This window comes from Prunus mume, linkage group LG7 (assembly GCF_029339155.1).
Source record: "Prunus mume cultivar Tortuosa linkage group LG7, ASM2933915v1, whole genome shotgun sequence".
Taxonomy (NCBI): Eukaryota; Viridiplantae; Streptophyta; class Magnoliopsida; order Rosales; family Rosaceae; genus Prunus; species Prunus mume.
In genome coordinates this window covers 11537034-11556963 of record NC_142704.1, presented here as the reverse complement: position 1 = coordinate 11556963, position 19930 = coordinate 11537034, and the positions used below count along the sequence as shown (strand labels likewise).

At 37.3% G+C, this 19930-nt stretch overlaps 2 protein-coding genes and 1 pseudogene across 2 annotated transcripts; 2 read left to right on the top strand and 1 right to left on the bottom strand.

The window, feature by feature from the left end:
- The first annotated feature begins 5253 nt into the window (after nt 1-5253).
- On the top strand, nt 5254-5943 carry CP12-3 (CP12 domain-containing protein 3). Its single transcript, XM_008239668.2, has one exon. The coding sequence runs from the start codon at nt 5333-5335 to the stop codon at nt 5756-5758; it is 426 nt and encodes a 141-aa protein (XP_008237890.1). The 5' UTR covers nt 5254-5332; the 3' UTR covers nt 5759-5943.
- Nucleotides 5944-6142: 199 nt separating this feature from the next.
- Nucleotides 6143-10221, top strand: LOC103336607 (Chlorophyll A-B binding family protein). Its single transcript, XM_089041558.1, has 6 exons — nt 6143-6655; nt 6748-6914; nt 7522-7668; nt 8070-8202; nt 9074-9166; nt 9791-10221. Exons 1-6 carry the CDS (start codon nt 6515-6517, stop codon nt 10091-10093), a joined length of 984 nt encoding a protein of 327 aa, XP_088897684.1. The 5' UTR covers nt 6143-6514; the 3' UTR covers nt 10094-10221.
- A 4701-nt stretch (nt 10222-14922) lies between these two features.
- On the bottom strand, nt 14923-15905 carry LOC148915466 (uncharacterized; annotated as a pseudogene).
- Nucleotides 15906-19930: the final 4025 nt, after the last annotated feature.

The following is a 19930-nucleotide window of genomic DNA, read 5'->3' as shown; positions in this document are numbered from 1 at the left end:
AAATGCCATTTTCCATGTTTAGTAATGTTGGGAAAGTAACTAGGAAACACCACTTTATTTCCTTTCCCATGTTTGGTTTGCATAAGAATGTAAAACAAAGTTTCTAATTGTGATTCTAAATGGTTAACGGGGAAAAATAGTCATAAAAATGTGCATTTAATGTTAACTTTCCCCATATTCCCCCCTCTCCCCCCCAATTTTCTCATGGGCCAGGCAACGATTTTCCATGTCTGGACTTACCAAATATGGTAAAACAATTAATTTCCCATCCCCAAATCTCTTTTCCCATGAACCAAACAGGGCCTAAAAGGTTCTTCCCAAGAGATGGGAAATGTCATTTTCCATGTTTAGTAATGCTGGGAAAGTAACTAGGAAACACCACTTTATTTCATTCTCCATGTTTGGTTTGCATAGGAATGTAAAACAAAGTTTGTAATTTTTCAATCGTACCCATATGAAATCAAATATAAAAAGAATGTATTTAATGTTATATTGTAATTCTAAATTGTTAATGGAGACAAAATAGTCATAAAAATGTGCATTTAATGTTAGCCCATTTTCCCAAAATTTCCCATGGGAATCGAAAATGAAACCCAAGGGGAGAGGAGTGTTATATTTCCCCCTTCATATTCTCATGTGCCACACAACTATTTGCTATGCTTGGACTTACCAAACATGGGAAAGCAATTAATTTCTCATCTCTAAGCCTCATTTCCCATGAACCAAACACAACCAATGAGTGAACAGCTGTTTTACCCCTCAACTATCACGCTAATATGACTTTACCTCTTGATTATCTTCTGCCAATTTAATACTCAAACTTATAAGAAATAGCAAATTTCGCCCATATCATCAAGTTTTTCAAATTTCAACCAATTTTCTATCAAAAATCCACACACTTCTCACATGCACTGTAGTTTTTAAAATTACAAATTACAAATTAAATAACAAGTAAAAAAGTAGAAGCCCACCCCTGACCTTAACCAGTCCCGACATCCTTCTCCCATGCACACGCACCCCTTTCCCCTCTCCCTTATACCCGTCGCCACCCTTCCCAACCTCGATATCCCACCAACCTTCCTATCCTCAATATCCCATGAACCTTCCCCACCCGATATCCCACCAACCTTGAAGAAGTAGAAGAAAGAGTTGTGAGGATAGGAATGATTTCACTAGTCCCACACAAATGGATAGAAGGAATATAATACAATCTTGGAAAAATGTTAATCAATAGGAGAAGATAACCACACACAAAAGTAGTTGCAATTCCTACTTCATCCCCTCTGCTCTTATCTTAAACGCTTTTCTTACAATAGGTTCCCAGTCCTAAACCCACCTCCACCACAATAATATTAACTTTCAAATCGGATGAGCAATTCTAGAGCAAGAAATATATATATATATATTTCCCTCGTGCACCCTACACAATCCCTACATAATTCCTAAAAAGTGATGGGTTTCCCTCGTTAGTGGATGGGAGAAAAAGAAGGAAAAATAAATAGTAAAATAAAATGAAAGAAAGGACGGGAGAAATTGAAGAAAATGAATGGAAGAGAAAAGGACAAAAACTCTCCTTCATGCATAGCCACCAATTAGTTAGAAATGTTGGCTATAAAAGCAGTTGCCTTCTTTCAATTCAATGTATCCCTTAGAAAACCAAAACTAAGAGAGTTTTGAGAGATAAGAAAACCTCACCTGTGTGAGAGAGAAAAACCGAGAGAGTTTAGCCATCGGTGTTTGGTGAGATTATTATTGTATTCCCGGTATTTTCATAGTGGAAAATATTGAGTGTTATTTTTGCCCATTTTATTTACACAAGGTTGGGAAAAGTTAGATCCTAGGACTACCAAATTTATTTATTGGCTCTTTTATTTTTCACCATCTTCCCCAACAAGTGGTATCAGAACTTCGGCTCAAAAACTATATTCTTGTGTAATTTAAGATGGAGAAGTTGTGGTCGTCATCGTCAACAACAATGTTAAAATTGAATGCATCCAATTACTCCATTTGGAAGCCAAGAATGGAAGACATCCTTTACTACAAGGATTTGTATGAGCCCCTTTAATTGTTGGGACAAAAACCAGAAGGGAAGTCAGACAATGCATGGAGCATTTTGAATAGAAAAGTTGTCGGTCAAATCCAACAATGGGTGGATTAAAGTGTGTTCCACCATGTGGCACAAGAGGCATATGCATATAAATTATGGACAAAATTTTTGTCCATGTACAAGCAGAAGACCGCTCAAAATAAAGCCTCAGTTATCCAACGATTGGTAAACCTCAAATACAAAGATGGTTGAAGTGTTACCGAGCATCTTAATGACTTCCAAGGTTTGATCAACCAATTGACGAATATGCAAATGGTGCTTGATGATGAGTTACAAGCACTAGTGTTACTCATCTCTTTGCCTGATAGCTAGGATACACTAGTAATGTCCTTAAGCAATTCAACTCCTCAAGACGTTCTAACATTGGACATAGTTAAAGATAACATGTTTAATGAAGAAGCAAGGAGGAAAGAACAAGGTGTAATAGTCAAGTCAGAAGCCCTTGTCTCAGAGTATCATGGAAGAACTAGCAATAGAAAATTCCACATAGAAGACAAGTTAAAGGGCAGGTCAAGAGATGGCTCGAGAGGGAGGTCCAAGACAAGAAGAGACCTACAATATTACCATTGTGGTGGGATATGCCACATGACAAAAGGGTTCAAGTTGTTTAAACGAGAGCAAGATAGAGGTAACTAAAAGAGCGATGTCATGCACACGACCGCTACTACCTCTGGTATAAATAAGGTAATTATTCTCTGTGGTAATGGCTTCATTAATTTTTCCTCTCAAGATACATGTCGGATAGTGAATTTCGGTGCATCATTTCATGTCACCTCACGAAATGACTTCTTTACATCTTACACCAATGGAGATTTTGGTAATGTGAGGATGGGAAATGACAAATTATCCAAGATCGTGGGAAGATGAGATGTTTCCTTTAAAACTGACACAAGTTTTCATTTGGTTCTCAAGGATGTGAGACATGTTCTAGACATGCGTCTCAATATAATCTCCATCTTTTTCATGACTATGAAGGATACGTCAATATCTTTGCTGAAAGGAAATAGAAACTTAGCAAGAACTTTCTTGTTCTAGCATGAGGGAAGAAAGAGAACACCCTATACATGACACATGCAAAAGTCAATAATGGGTATGTAAATGCTCTCATAGAAGACTCAATCGAACTATGACATAAATGGCTAGGTCACATGAGGGAGAAAGGATTGCAAATTCTAGCCAAAAGAAAGGCACTAACTGGATGAAGAAAGGCATGCCTCTAAAATCATGCACGCATTGCTTAGCTAGAAAGCAACATAGAGCTTTGTTTCAACATGAACCTGCACAAAGAAAACCTAATGTATCGGATGTTATGTACTCTGATGTTTGTGTTCTTATGACTACTAGTACTCTTGGTAGTGCAAGATATTTTGTTACTTTCATTGACGATCATTCTAGGAAGGTATAGGCTTACGCACTTAGAACAAAAGATCAAGTGTATGAAGTTTTCAAGTGGTTTAATGCTAGCGTTGAACGAGAGACTGGTAGAAGCTTGAAATGTATTCGCACCAATAACAGAGAAGAATATATGGGAGCATTCAGAAACTACTGTAGAAGTAATGGAATTAGGCATGAAAGATATGTTCCGAAAATTCCTCAACATAATGGCATAGCTGAGAGAATGAATAGAACAATTGTTGAAAGAATAAGAACAATGTTATCTCATGTCAAGCTGCCCAAAAGCTTTTTGGGTGAAGCCCTAATGACTGCGGTTGATCTATTCAACCTTTTTCCTTCAGCTCTTTTGAATGGTGATGTCTCGAACAAGTTCTTATCGAGAAAAGACGTTTCCTACAATCATCTAAAAGTGTTTGGTTGTACAGTTTTTGTTCATATTCCTAAAGACGAGATATCTAAGCTCGACGCGAAGTCGAAAGAATGGATCTTCGTGGGATATGGGAATGAAGAATTCAGTTACAGGTTATGAGATCCTATAGCTAGAATTAGAAGTATAGATGTTGTTTTCTTTGAAGGTCAGAACATTGAAGACATTCGAAGATGTGATAAACTTGATAACCACAAAAGAAAACTCATCCCACCCCCAACCTAATCTCATTCTCCCCCACTCTGATCCCAACTCCCTAACCCCATCCCCTAGCACATGCAAAATGGGTTCAGCTCCAAACCCTCAGATTTATCAACCATAACTTGAAGCACCATGAACCCAGCTATAACTAAGCAAATTAGACCAAGTCTAGCAACTGACTTGAGTATTGGGAATTTGGGATATTATTGCTTTTGCTTTTGAATATGACGCTATTGCTAAACGACCTAAAGATTGTTTCTTTGGTTGGGTTTGAGGAAGATTGGAATGAGGTTGGAGGGGGAGGTTCATATAGAGAGGAATGGGTGGCTTAGATTGATGTGGAAGGATGGTCATCTCTCCCCGCCCATTTCTCTTTTTGATCCTCTAGCTAATTGGTTGGGTTTGATTGATTTTTCAAGTTTGGGAAGATGATGACCATGTTAGCTGGGGAAGATGATGGCTGGCCAAGGATGAGGATGTGGGGTTTTACTCTTACATTTGAAGACAACATTGGTGGGACCAAATGCCCGAGTAATAAAGAGTATGTGGACCATTTGAACGGATAATTTAATTAATTGACTAAAATGCAAATCGTGTATAAATTTAGAGACCATTTGAGTTAAAAATCATAATGTTTGATTTTTTATTATTTTTTATTGGGAAATCTAATGTTTGATATTTGAGTTTTTAGAAAACAAATAAATAGAAAGGGGCACCCAAAAACCGTGGGCTTTTTTTGTGTGTGTTTGATTTTTGGTCTATAAAAACCGTGGGCTTTTGTGGGCGCCTGGTTATTAAATGTGATAACAGGAGCACAAGAAAAAAGAAAAGGGCACTTTTTTGTGTTGTGTGATTGGAAGATTTCATCTTGGACTTTATATGAGTAGCTAGAGTTTGTTGTTGTAGATAAGGATACTGCTTCCTTGGTGTCTCGTGACAAATAATGGAATGAATAACCTTATCCTATGCCTCCCATGGACGTACCAATGATACCCTACGGGAAACAGAGAAAGATAAAAGGAAAGATGTATTTTATTGGGGTATTTAGGTAAATCCGTCAAGGGCCCACGTATTTGAATAGGGAGCAGGGCAGTCAGGTTTAATTAATAGGCCCATGGACTTTGTTTGTTTGTTTGTTAGGTTGCTGTAGGTAGGAGGACGCATAGAAGAAGTGAAGATTGCAGGATCAATCAGATCAGCAGATGGCTTGTTTATCAGGAGGATCGGGATCGGGTGTGATGTGTTTGTCTGAAACTTATTTGAAGAAGAAGCTTAATGATTTATCATCGCCTTCTTCTTCCTCTTTGTGCCTGAGATCGGACAATAATAATAAGAATAGGATGATAAAATGTGGGACGAAAAGTGGTGGGGTGCAGGGGAAGTTCAAAGGGACGCAGATGAGGGAGAAGCAACTGACGGAGATGATAGAGAAGAAAGTGATGGAAGCAAAGCAAGTGTGCGAGGGAGATCCCATCGCCGACGAGTGCAAGGTCGCCTGGGACGAGGTGGAGGAGGTCAGCCAAGCCAAGGCCGATCTCAGGCTCAAATTGGAGACCAACAAAGATCCTCTCGAGTCCTTCTGTCAAGACAACCCTGAAACCGACGAGTGCCGGATCTACGAAGATTAAAATTGTTTAATTAATTAGCATGTTGAATTCCCGATCATCATCCATCTTTGCATTGTATTAATTTCTATGTCTAGGTAGTATGTGCTTGTGTAAGCGTTTTCCTTTGTATGCTGCCCAAATATCCTAATTAGAAATATGTATGCTATGTTTGGTTGGTGTCCTTGTTTGTGATGCCCATCATTGTACATGGATGGATTGGTGTTACATTACAGTTTACTAACAATTACTGCCCATCCTTTGTTTTACTCGTTAATCTAATCTACGAAGAAAGGTGAAAGGTGACGGATCCAGGAATATTTCTTGATGAGGCAAAATCAAATGCTGATTAAGCTTTCAACTATTTTTTTACATAAGCTGCTGATACTTAAACTAATAGTGGAACATGTGGTGTGGGCAGTATTGGGGATGTAATCTGTTAGGTTTGCACTTCTCTCAGCCTCCTCCTTTGAGACATTTAGTCGAACACTTTGCAGGCTTTGCTCCATTCTTCAAGAAAACAGGAGGGACTTAAATTTGAGTGTAGAGATGGGCACATTGCCTTGGTCAACTAACCTCACACAACGCCTTCAAAATTTGATGGATTTAAATAGGCATATGTGAGGGAGGGGTAGAAATCTGTCCAAGTCAAGTCTTGCAAAATCAAACAAAACCGAACAAAAATGCTCTTCCATTTCCACCACCAGCATAACATAACTTATATTTTGATTAAGAAAAACAAAACATAACTTATAAACTTAACTCCGACTAGAATACAGCATGGCGCTGCTTCAGCCACGAGCTTCGCCTTGTTCAGTTTCCTCATTCATTCATCATCCTCACTCTCTGGCTCTAAAATCCCCCACCAACCTCACATTTACTAAGCCTCGTTCTTCTGTTTGCAAAGCTTCATGGCAAGAGGTCCGCTCCGCTCTCCCTTTCTGTCATCAGTACCAATTGTTTGTTATAATTCTTTTTCTTAATTAACGTTGCATATATTTATTGGTGTGAAGCTTGTGGGAGTTCTGGTGTTCTCGGCGATTCCATTCACGGCTGTGAAAGCCATAGCCAACAGCGCAGTCGGAGAGTCGCTGCAGAGGCGATTGGAGGAAAGGAAGAAAGTTGCAGTTGAGAATTCTTCCAGGTTTAGGGGCTTGGCCGAAAAGGCTCGAAAACAGAGGTAATTTTCGGGTAAGCCATTCTCTATTTCTCTACGGAGATAAAATTATGATCGCCAGAGACAGTTGTTGGATCCCAATTATCACTTGCAATAGTAGGACATGCCCATCCATGTCCATCCATCCATCTGTGTAGTGTAGTGTAGCTGTAGCCAGCCAATGCCATATAAAAGAGTGTTTGCACTCTGATGGAAAAATGAAATCATGTGTTCTCTCTAGTAGTAGTGACAAGTCTCTCCTATACAAACCCATCGATGATTTATGGAAGCATAGTATCAGTAGCTATTGAGCCTATTTTTGGTGCACATTTCTATCTAAGAATTGGCCTAATCATTTTCTGTATGTCATTTGCTCAGGTCTCATAAAAATATGTCATCATTTGGAAAACTAACCATTTGCTGTTTTCATTGAGGACCTTGTTTTGGGGACTAACAACTATGCTAACTAATAACTGTATATTGACCAAAACAAAAACATTGTGGTTTTAGAAATCCAAAAAAAAAAAATTTAATATTATTCGCGAGCTTATGTCAAATTAGAAGATCAGTATAGAATTTGTAACTTATTGTAAACACTGATTCACTATATGGTATATTTTCTGTTTCACAGCTTGTGGTATGGAGAAGAGCGTCCCCGCTGGCTTGGTCCAATTCCTTATGATTATCCTGCATATCTGACTGGAGAACTACCTGGGGATTATGGTTTTGATGTTGTAGGTCTGAGCAGGGATCCTGTGGCTTTCCAAAAATATTTTAAGTAAGTCAGAGTTACTTGGGTCTCTTTATGACACAGGGAATCATCTTGAATATAATCTTCTCACTGAATATCTGTTTCAATTTTTCTCCAGAATCCCATATGATTTTAACTGTTATGCTAATTTTCACAATTTTGAACTTTGGAATAGAATTAGGGTGACAAACTCTTGTACGTTGATTTAGGCTTTGGTAACCATAGTGTTATAAGATATATCCCTTCAAATTTCCGGAATCACAATATTGTATAGATCTTGTCTAAGTGCTTTCGTATTACTCTGGAGGGTTAAGTGTCCAGTTCTGCAATGATTCATCTAAAGGAAGACTGTTTTCAAAGTGTTTTACTATGCTAACTATGTCATTGGTTGTAAATGGCTTTAAATAAATATGTAATTTACCCTGCAGCTTCGAAATACTCCATGCTCGTTGGGCCATGCTAGCAGCCCTTGGTGCCTTGATTCCTGAAATTTTGGACCTCTTGGGAGCCTTTCACTTTGTTGAACCTGTATGGTGGCGAGTTGGCTATTCAAAACTTAAGGTTAGTATTTTCTGCATTGGACTAACCTTTTTATTGATCAATTTTCTTGGTAAGTATTATTTGGGCTGGCTGTATCATCCTTTTTCTTGTATAATCTAATCATAGGCCACGGCATAGGTTTGCTCAAGAAAATGGAGGCCAGCTTGAGCCTACTGAACCTTGATTTTTCTAGGGATGATGACTATATCTAGCGGAAATGATAGGTGTATAAAATATAAATAAAATAAAAAAACTTATGCCAATTTGGTCCAAATTCATGGATAATCAAATAGAGAGTCATGGTGGAGATAGTTTCCAAATGATTTTCAACTGCTAATACATTGGTAGCTCACAATATGTTTTAGGTTATCAGTTTTCCGGTTTCTGTTTCATCCTACCATGGCGTGGACATAATGTCACAAGTTTGTTAGGTTTGTAAGTCCCTACCTTTTGCAGAGATTTATGGTTTAAATAGTGTTTCCTTTGTCTCCAAGCCATGATTTTGTCTTTTTCAAACTGTTTGTAACTTATTTGTCAGTGTAAGATCCTTACAACATATGGTCAAATGTTTGTGGTAAGGCTCACATGCAGATATTGTTAAAAGTTGGCATAGAAATGGGTAGGTCCTTACCAGGCTTGTGATATATCTTGGCATAATTTGCAAGTAGATTGCAGTGGGTTAAGTTTCTCCCTGAAGTGAATAACAGCTGAAAATTCTCAACTATTTCCGATCCATTATTGCTAGGGGATAATTGTTCCTGTATACCCCTGATTTGACTGTCATCTGTCTTACGAGTTTAAATAAACCTCTTATTTAATTTGGTATGAACAGATGCGAGGTGAACTGTTTTTATTAACTTTATTTTCCTTTTGGCTTATCAATGTTCACCAGGGAGATACACTGGACTACCTAGGCATCCCGGGACTGCATGTAGCTGGAAGCCAAGGAGTGATTGTTATAGCCATATGCCAAGCCCTCCTGATGGTAATGAAATTTTAAAGCCCCCATCTTGTCTTACATATTCATGGACTGTACCTAGAAAGAGCTAGATTTTCAGATTCCATCATTTTAACCAGGTGTTTCCAATTATGCTTAGTTGATTTTAGTTTGTCTGGAATGGGGCTCTTGAAGGCTCATTCAAGAACCTGAAAAAACTTATTCTTAAGGATATTGTTCATTCATTTCTGTGATAGAATTTAGCATGCATAATGTTGGAAATGAAAATTGTTTCCTTGCATTGTCCAGAAAAATTCATTGTCCCACAGGGGAGATTGTCTTTACAGCATAGTCCGGAAGAGTTCATTTTCATACTTTGTTGATCACATTTACATGCAAAGATTGTGTGTGCATGCATCTCTGCATTTATGACAACCACACCATTCCAAAATTGAACCATTCATGGTGTTAAATGGGTAATCTGATAAAAAGGATGAATTATTAACTAGCTTAATTATCTGAGGTTTTAGGTTCTAAAACCTTTTTCTACTGGCCAAAAGATATAGCCCTGCTTTACAGATTTGCTTCTCATATTTCTGATTGAAGCATGTCTTTCGCAACTCGAAATGTGGACATGTTTTTCATTTATTTCAAACATTTGATGGTGACTAGGTTGGACCAGAATATGCAAGATATTGTGGGATTGAAGCATTAGAGCCGTTGGGAATTTACCTTCCAGGTGATGTTAATTACCCAGGAGGAGAGCTTTTTGATCCCTTGAACCTCTCCCGAGACCCTGTAGCTTTTGAAGAGCTGAAGGTGAAAGAGATCAAAAATGGGCGGCTAGCGATGGTAGCCTGGTTAGGCTTCTACAGTCAAGCAGCATTGACAGGTAAAGGTCCTGTACAGAACCTACTTGAACACATTTCTGATCCCCTACACAACAACGTGCTTTCAGTACTCAAATTTATGTAATCCTCTTTGGCTTGTATTACTATGTAAATGCTATAAACAACTTTGCAAGTCCAAACGACTGTCGAAAACACAGCAATGGTTTCTGTTGTATAGTCAATAATTAGTAAATTCCTCCCATATCACTGGCATTATTAGATGGTATAAAGTTAATTATCGAAGAGCTTATAGTTTCCCAGCATCCTTATCTTAGGCCATCCCCAATGGGGGCTCTATTTGGGGCTCAACCACCACAAGGCTTCAATATATACAAACTCTCTCTAAAAAGGCATCTCCAATGGTGCAAATTTGGGGCTCTAAAACTTAAAGCCCAACCGGAGTAGTAGATAAATGTGTGAGCTTGGTTGAAACCCTTGAAACCAAGTGGGAGCCACCAATTGAAAAAGCTGCAGCCCACGTTTGTTTGATTTCCCACTTGCTGTCGACTGTACATGATCAACTTGCCAAAAACTTGGCTGTTGATTGCATGTTGGCTCACCAAAATTCAATTGTTTCCATAGCTCTATTCCAACGGTCAACATGCATGAACCAAAATTGCAAAGCTGTTTTGAACAGCTCTATTCCAAATTTTGTTCAAATTTTGATTTTTTTTTGGTTGAAATGTTCACAAAAAAAAAAAAACTAACATAACATGAATAAACATTAAAGTAAAATAGTTAACCAAAAAAAAAAAACCACGTAAATCAAATTACATCATAAAAAAATATAGAGCTCGCCATGAATATAGAGCCTTCCATCATGAGAGATTTCTTTAGAGCAAAGATTCTATCGGAGTTCTAAATTAGGCTCTATAAACCATTTTTAGAGCCTCAACCATCGTGGGGATGGCCTTAGAAGAATATGCAACAGGATTATTACTGGTGGAGTGAGGATTTGCAGGCCCACCATAATATGTCCTAAGCCAAGGCCCATGGAGTTTTAGACAAGCACTTGGTTCAGATTTTTTATACAAAGCCCGAACCAACTTCTATTGCGCCCAACGTTATGTAGAGTTTTAAGATCCAATGTTCTGTACAGAAGGGAAAAGGAAGGCGAGCTTATTGTTCAAGGTTACTTGTAGCTTAAGTATTTAAGAGTATTTATCCATGCATCGAGGTTCTAGGTTCGGTTCCTCATTCTCAAATAATAGCAAAGTTGGCCTATTTACAACAAAAGCAAAATACTTCATGCCAATCTTTTGTATACTCTAGTCATCTTCTTCTTTGTCTTCATAATTTTCAGTTATTAGTAATTACATTACATGTGGCTTCTTGTGGGAAGCAAGCTTTGGTGGGTGGGTTGCTTGCTGCTGCTATTTTCCTTCTGAAACCTAATTTTGCTTTTCCAGCTGTTAATTATCATGCAAATGGGCTTGCGTGCCAGCTTCTCTTTTTTTTTTCTTTTTTTTTGTTTTGTTTTGTTTTTATATTGGTATTAGTATAGATATAGAATAGACTACGCTGTACGCTGTATATAGTCTGACTGAGTAAGTAATAGAGTATTACCTGACTGACGCGGTTACCTATCTTTCACTCTACGATTCTCAATTTCTGTTTCTTATTGTTTGTTGTCCTTCTCTCGCATTTGAAATTGCATGCCACGCATACGCGTTCATTCCCCTATCAATTCTTTTTCTTCTTTTTTTGGTTTTATCGAAACATTCTCATCAATTAATTAACAATTAGCATTGTTAATAGGATCTAGACCAGTTTAAAAATGACTTAATTTACAAATCGGTGGTCTCGAGTTCAATTCCTATGGTACTGTGTGTTTGAAAAAACACCTGTACCTCTTCCTAGTGTTGCCAACCAGAAAAAAGATAGAGGAGAATCTTTATGCATTAACCAAGGGATAGAAGGGATTGAGATTTGATTGCAAATAGAATTCCCACCTCACCCAAATAATTTGATTTTGATGTTGATTTCTTTTTTTTTTTTGGTAGAAGCGGTGAGTTTGTATTTATCATTTTGGATTATTCATTTTATTAGTTCCTAAACTTAGACCCGATTTGCATTTGAGTTCCTCAATTTTCAAAATCGTTCCCCTAGTCCTTCAACTTCAATTTTGTTAGGACAAATAGTCATGCCTTCAATTTTGTTAACTTTTCAGTTAAATGCATGTGTAAAATGGTATTTTTATATTTTTATAATTTTAAATTGATTAAAATATGAAGAAAAAAAAATATTAAAACCCAAACAAACTAAGAAATAAAAATTCAAGTTTTTAGGAATAATAACTCATTTTTAATTTTTAGTTTGACTGAGGATAGGAACAAGATTTTTTTATTTTATTTTTTGGGTGAAAAGAATATTCAGAAATTGGAAATTAAAAATAATACAAAAATACCATTTTATCCCTGCATTTAACAGAAAAAGTTAATAAAATTGACGGTAAGACCATTTTTTTTTCTTTTTTTCCCAAGAATCAAATACTTTTATTAAATGCGAACACGAACATTAGCATCACCAGCTAAGGTATTAAACAATCAACCTGAAACTTATAAGGTTTTGGTCGCCATGGATCTTTATGCTTTCTCCATTGCCGACCCTCCACCTTACCCTAGCCTCAAGGATACGATGTCCTTCAATAATTCCTTTCCAGCCCCAAGACGCACCACGACCTACTCCTGCAGACCAAAAGCCAAGCCCAAAAAAATATTTTTCAAATCGGGTCAAAGTTCATGGACTAATAAAAAGAATAACCCTATGTTTTTTAGATAATAAAATAGTTGATTTGTTTGTTTGTAAGGTAATAAATGAGTCGAGATTAAAGTTACGTGCTCAATGAGTCAATGTCAATTTTAAAGGAGCTACATCATGACCCCACATATCGTGAACGTGCAGTCGGATCGGCCGATGCCAGATGCCAAATGCCAATATAAAATATCTTTACCAAAAGATTCCCCAAGCCCCTCCCATGGAATTTTTAGATGGATCATGGGCGTTGGATAAAACGTATAAGGATGGGCACGCTTGCTTAAGAATGGACGATTGAGCAACCCCTTCTTTTAAAAAGAAAAAAATCTGCCTCATCTGTACTATGTCGCATCCATTGGCTCCTTCCTTGACTTGAAATTATACCCTTTTCTTTTCTTTTTCATTTTTTTTTCTATATTTTTGTAAGAGATTTGTAGTTAAATTGGTCAAGAATATTAACTCTTGCGACCGATGTTCTAGGTTTGATTCCTCCACCTCCCAAAAAAACATTGAATACATCTATATTTCCTCCCTTTAAGCTCCTCATGTGTAGAAAGGAAATTAGGCGTAAACACCACGGCATGCAAATTGCAATTTCCCTCCGGAAAAAAAACCTCACGTTATAATTGGTCACCTATCAACAAAGCATGAAGTTGGCCTGACGTATGTGCACAAATAATATAAATGAATGAAATAGTGACAGATGGCAGCGTGTTACACTGACACCTACGTTTTAGGTCAAAAATCGAATGGTTCATATCCAATCATATTGCTTTTTAAAAAAGTCAGCACCTTGAAGTGAGCACTATAACTATAGGACATGCTTTTGGGTCCACTTTCTGAATCACTCATGCGCTAGCTGTGTGTGCCTGTGCCCATCATCAAACAAATAAGTTTTCAAGCCAAAAAAATATTTAAGTCATTCCGATGATGACCACAAGGCACAAGTGCTTGCTCATGCTTCAAAACTTACCCTTTCTTTTTTGTTTTTTCAGAGCCTTAGAAAGTGTGTGTTGTTTTCTGTCTCTTAACTTGTGTATTTGAAAATTTCGTTTATGTTTTTTTTTTCAAATCCAAAAAGAAAAAGAAAAACGCCCTTGAGACAAATAGTATGATTTACAACCAAAACAAATCATATATAGAATAGAGAAGAGGTCGGCCCTTGCATGGTGCAAGTGGCGCGACTACACAGGGTCCCCAATTTTTTAGGGCTCCCAAAATATTTTTACTTTATAGTATATATATTAATATTATAAAAACGGTATATATATACTCCAGTGTATAGCACTTTGACACAAAAGTTTCTAGTGCATATTTCTTGGTACAAGACCTAGGTTTGAGTCTTAGTGTTGTCATTATATTCGTATTTTTATTCTTTTTCATTATAACAACAAAAATTAAATTAGTTTTTAAAAAATAGAAGCACGTAAAAAAAACAAAGAGGAAAGATTCAACTAAACTACATTTGGGAGTGCTTCTGAAAGTGCTAAAAGTGCTTTTTGACAACCAAAAGCAATTCTGACAACGTTTGAGAAAAATTTAGAAGTGTTTATGGGTCATAAAAGCACTTTCTGGAGAAGCACATGTCCTGTGCTTCTTCAGGAAGCACTCCCAATTGCTTTTCCATGAAGCACTTCCATTTCTTATGAAAATTTCAACAATTATATAATAAAAGTGTTTTTTGCTAGAAGCATTTTGTGAGCATAAGTGCCTCCTACATAAGCAGTCTCAAATGAGCCATAACAGTGATATATATCACATCCATACGCTTTCTCCTAAGAAAAACATACTTTCTTCATACATTAAAAAAAATTATGAATTTGATTTCTGATTGTTATTACATGCTAATTGATGATGAATTTTAGTTATAAAAAATTGTTTTATTACATTAAGTCATGGCAAATTTTTTATAGTATTTTTATATTATATTAGGCCTGGCAATCGGTTGTGTCGTGTCATGATAATAAACATGTCAAGAATACTCAACCCGAACCCGACCCATTTAATAAACGTCTCGTGTCGTGTCGTGTCAGGTTCAGGTTGTCTTAAACAGGTTACCTGGTTAATAACTTGTTTACTCATTTGTAGTTTCCAATATATTGTACATTTGTGAGTATTTATAGTTGGATGATAAGTACATTAATTTGTGTCATTAAAATTAAAAGATAAAAAAAAAATTTAAAAAAAAGAGAAAACAAGGGATTACATTAATTTTTAAAAAACAACAACAACAACATCATGGTGCGCTTCCTGATTCCACAATAGGAGACTTTAGTTTGGCCCTCTGAATCTCCTCTCTTATGTTTTCACACACCGCTTTTTGGGGCTCATCACTTGAGCTTCCAAACATCACTTTCTTAGCTTTAGCAAAACTTGGATCTCATCGCGCACGTTTGCCCGGTCGATCCAAGGCCTCCAGCTGCTATTGCATGTCCTTTAGAGTAAAAATCTACCATCTTTGATAGCTTTTGATTTTCTTCCTGCAATATTTCAAGTTGGTGTCGCTTCTCCTCCAACATCTCTTCCCTCTCCCTTTTCAATCTCCTTATAAATCTCTAACAATCTTCAACTAAATTCCGTTCTATCACCAATTGAGCTCTTAGCACTTGAACCTCATGAGATTTCACAATGAGACGATGACCCACACTCGCGACTGACGCCGCACTTTGCACGCTTAGTGTCATGAAATCACTCACCATCTAGTTATCATTCATTGTTCCCAGCACATGCACATCCCATGGAATCACCAAACTCCTCACAACTCAAATGGTAACATCATTTGTCAAGGAGTACGGTAACTGGTTCTCGTGACGAAGCAAAGTAGGACATCTATACTGGTGCAGCTCCTTGCCCCCACGTATGTATTGGCGGAGTTAGGTTTAGATCAAGAGAAAATGGGAATGAAGAGGCCATTTTATTTCTGAGTTGGAGGAGATAGGTTTAGATCGAGAGAAATAGGAAGAAAGAAAATTGGCACAGCCGGGTGTTTTGTTTTCTAAGTTGTGATTTTTTTTCTCTCCTTGTTTCCTTTGATAGCCGTCAATTATGACACCCGTTTCTAATTTTTTTTCTCCACACCTTCGTGATTTCAGCTCTGTAATTTCTAATTCTAGATTTACGGGTGAGGAAACAACTGTCATAATTTTTAATTTAATTAATATATAAAAAAGTTAATAATCATAATTTTAATTTAAACAGGTCATAAATGGTTGATCTGAAAATTACTCAATTACTAATCGTACGGATTTAAGTATTGTTTTTTTCATGCGGGATTCGAGTCGTGTAATGAGTCGTATCAGAAATTATATTATATGAGGAGCTCTAGTTTAAATTTTGCCTAGAATCCTCTAAATCTGGAGACAGGTCTTGGCCAGGGCCACGCATGAATAACAAATATTTCATAGATGAATATTCGAAGATGCCTGTCTATGTTAGGCTGTATGAGGTCAACCAAAACGCTTGTCGCGCTGTCAAATGTTAGTCCACATATCTACCATATTTTTCCTGTATGTTAGGCTGCCACTGGTAGTCATATTATCAAATTCATCATCAATCGCAACAATTAGCTGGATGGCAACTTGGCCAGGCAGATATGTGGCCAAGAGCAGTATTAGACTAGTTCAACCTTTGTCTTTCTATATATATATAACTTTTTGCCAAAACTAGACTTGGTTTAAGATTCCTAGGGTATATCCACTTGAGATCTCTCTCACCCCTCCCTTTTTTTTCCCTTCTTTCTGGGTAAATATAAAACCCACTTGATCGATCAACTTGGTCTTCCTGGTCTTCCATCCCTGCCGTCTGTCAAGTCACATGCATCATGCGTGTGCATGCTCTAATTCAGACTTAAGTAATGTATATAACTAATATTCAATTGGCAAGACCTGAATTAAAAAAAGAAAAGAAAAAAACGTATAGACTTCTGGAGACATGAATTGGCAAGACCTGAAACTGTCAAAAGATTAACCACGCAGGCGCGCGCACACACAACCTCTCCAGCCTCATGAGGTTTCTCTCTGCTGCACTGCATGTATGCTTATAACTGATGATGAAGAGACCTTAGTGGTAAATTATAAAAAGAAACACAGGTTCCTTATCTTTTCCGAAAAACAAAAAAAAAGTTTTATCTTTTTGGGAAAAGAAATATGATCCTTATCCAGATGTCAAACCAGAAAAAAAACAGAGAAGCCCCCGGTGCCTCCTCTTTTGACATTTCATATTTGAGTTGGGCCCAGACTCTTACCTCTTTTTATGTTTTCACGCGTTTGTTGCATTTTATTTTTGGTCCCACCACCCTAAATAAAAATAAAAAAACTTTTTTCAGCTGACTATATAACTATTGGTGAGATTTGCCCATATGCCCTTTTGTTTCTAGAATCAAGTCTTTCATATGAATGAATGAATGAATGAACATAAAGCAATTGACAACCGACGAAGAAAATCTTATCTTATTCATTTCATGAATCATGATTGATGAGCTACCGATCCCCGCTATTTGATATCTTCTTCTTTTTTATATGTACAAAGGAAATTACAAAAGACCATTCTCTTCCAACTTTATGTCCCCAAAAAAAAACAAATTTTAACCTATAAACAGCCGAATGATTGCTATTTTGTACCATTTGCTATACCATTATGCAACCATTCAACCCTACGAAACTCAAACCTAACCCCCTCGCAAAATACAATTATTTATGCATACAACAATTTCAAACCTAACTCCGAAAAAAAATCGTATTTTCCTTTTGAGTTGATATTAGATAATAAACAATTACATTCGATTAATTTTTATAAGTACTAATTTCACACTGAATAAAAGCCCGTACTTTGGATTTTCGAATCTCTTCAATTTACAAACAGAAAGCATAATTTAGGTTAGAATAGAAGAAGAGGAATAAGAAAGATTATAACATGTAGGAGTGGAAGGGGTGCAATGCAGTGCATCAAGGAGTTTAACATGTTCTAATGTTATCCAAATTTTTGTTTTTTCTAAAAATATTAAATAATATATTATATAATACAATTATATTTTTAAAAATAAAATAAAATTGGGCCCCTTTCATAATGGGCCCAGACAGTAGCACTTCCAGCCCCTGCCCAGAATGGTAAAGCCTATGACCTTCTAGATTGGAACTATATAAGAGCTTGCTTAATTAAACCCTGAGGGTTTTTTTGCACCTTCCAGAGGTATCAGACAAGGGGATCCCTTATCTATTTATCTGTTTATTATTTGCATGGAGCCCTTTATTAGGCACCTTAACAAGTTAACCGAGTCGACTAGAACCCAAGTTGATTTGCTTTCTTCTCCTCATGGTTATAGAATTTCTAATCTAGTCTTTGCTGATGATTGCTTGATTTTTGCCAAGGCCACGCCTGCTGCTACCAGGAAAGTGCTTGCTGTCCTGGAAGCATTCGCTAAGGCCTCTGGTCAGCGTATAAAATTCCATAAATCTACAATTTACTTCTCCCCCAGAGTCCAATCTCATGTTAAGAACAATATCAGTACTGTTTTACAGATACAACACATGACCACAATAGGCAAATACTTAGGTATTCACAACATCATTTTTTGGAAAGATCCCCAAAATGCGAGAAAGTTAATTGACAGAATCGTTCAAAATTTGCTGGCTGGAAAGCTAATACTCTCTCTAGAGCTGGAAAATTAACTCTCATTAAATCTAATGTTTTTGGTATGCCTAATCACGTCATGTCTTGCTTTAAGTGCGCCCCTCAGGTGATCAAAGAGATGAACAAGTGCTGTAGGAATTTCTTTTGGGGCAGGGACAGTACTCCTCTTGTTGCTTGGAAGGAGGTCTGTATGCCCAAAGATCTTGGTGGCGTTAGAGTTAGAATGGCCAATCATTTTAATCTTGTTGCTCTTGCTAAGCTGGGATAGAAATGCATTACTGACCATTCCAACTGATGGGTCAAGGTTGTTTCTCAAAAATATTTAAGATATGAACATTTTTTTAGTATGCAGAAAAAATCTAATCATTCTGTAGCTTGGAAGTCAATTTTGGATGCTAAACAGGTGTTGTGTAAAGGTTTGAGATGGGTGGTGGGTAATGGCGGTTCTATTCCTTTCTGGACCTCCCATTGGGTTTTGCCGTTCCCCTTCCTTGATCTCATTCCTGAGCACCAAAGAAGTTCGCTGAATCTTGATGAAAAAGTTTCAGACTTTATCATAAACAACAGCTGTGACAAAAGTAAATTATCTTATGTATTGATGATGATTTGACTGAGAAAATCTTATCTATTCCTTTGCCAAGATCTAATATGCAGGACAAATTGATCTAGGGTCCCAATCCAAATGGTTCTTTCACTATCAAAAGTGCATACAACTTGCAATTTCAGGACCAGCCATCCCACCCTCGTGTGGGCATGCTTAAGAAAGTTTGGAAGCTTAACATTCCTCTGAAAGTGAAGATTTTTGCCTGGTTGCTCATTCGTAAAAGACTTCAAGTGAGAGCCTGGCTTCATAGATTCATGCAACATATCAGTTCGATGTGTCCCTTTTGTCTGAGCTTACTTGAAACTATTCAACACTTGTTTATGGACTGTCAGTATGCTAAGGATGTTTAGGCTCTTTCTCCTGATCTCATGCCCCTCCCCTCACAGACTGGTGATCTATACATTTGGCTTCTTTCACTGAGCCCCACGTCCACAAAGTTAGATTTGGACCCTCTCTCCAAAGCCCTCCTTATCTGTTGGCAAATCTAGGAGGCTATGAATAATGTGGTGTTCCATGACTCTAAGGCCACCCCAGCTAGCTACTTTCATGTTGTTGCCTGTGTTGGTTTGGACTTTTGGAGGCTTAACTCGAAGGCCAGACTTGACTCAGCTGACTCCATGATGATTAAATGGCATCCCCCTCCAATCGGCTGGATTAAGATCAATTTTGATGGGTCTTTTATGAATTCTCATGCTTCCACAGGTTTTGTCATTCGCGATAGCGAGGGGCAGGTCCTCATTGCAGGCTCCAACAACATTGGCGAAAATTCCATTAATGTTGCTGAATGTGTTGCTCTTCGTGATGGTCTTGCCGTTGCACTTGATAGAGGATGGGATCAAATTGTGATTGAAGGGGACTTTAAACTCGTCATTGATAGTATCCAGGGTAAAGCTAACCCCCCTTGGTGTATCCAACAGATTATTCAAGATATTT

What these genes read in the sequence shown, in the direction of transcription:
- LOC103336607 (XM_089041558.1), top strand. Translation starts at nt 6,515, where the DNA reads ATGGCGCTGCTTCAGCCACGAGCTTCGCCTTGTTCAGTTTCCTCATTC. An exon ending in TTGGCTATTCAAAACTTAAG is followed by an intron (nt 8,203 to 9,073) that starts GTTAGTATTTTC and finishes AATGTTCACCAG; the next exon opens with GGAGATACACTGGACTACCT. An exon ending in TATGCCAAGCCCTCCTGATG is followed by an intron (nt 9,167 to 9,790) that starts GTAATGAAATTT and finishes GATGGTGACTAG; the next exon opens with GTTGGACCAGAATATGCAAG.
- CP12-3 (XM_008239668.2), top strand. Translation starts at nt 5,333, where the DNA reads ATGGCTTGTTTATCAGGAGGATCGGGATCGGGTGTGATGTGTTTGTCT.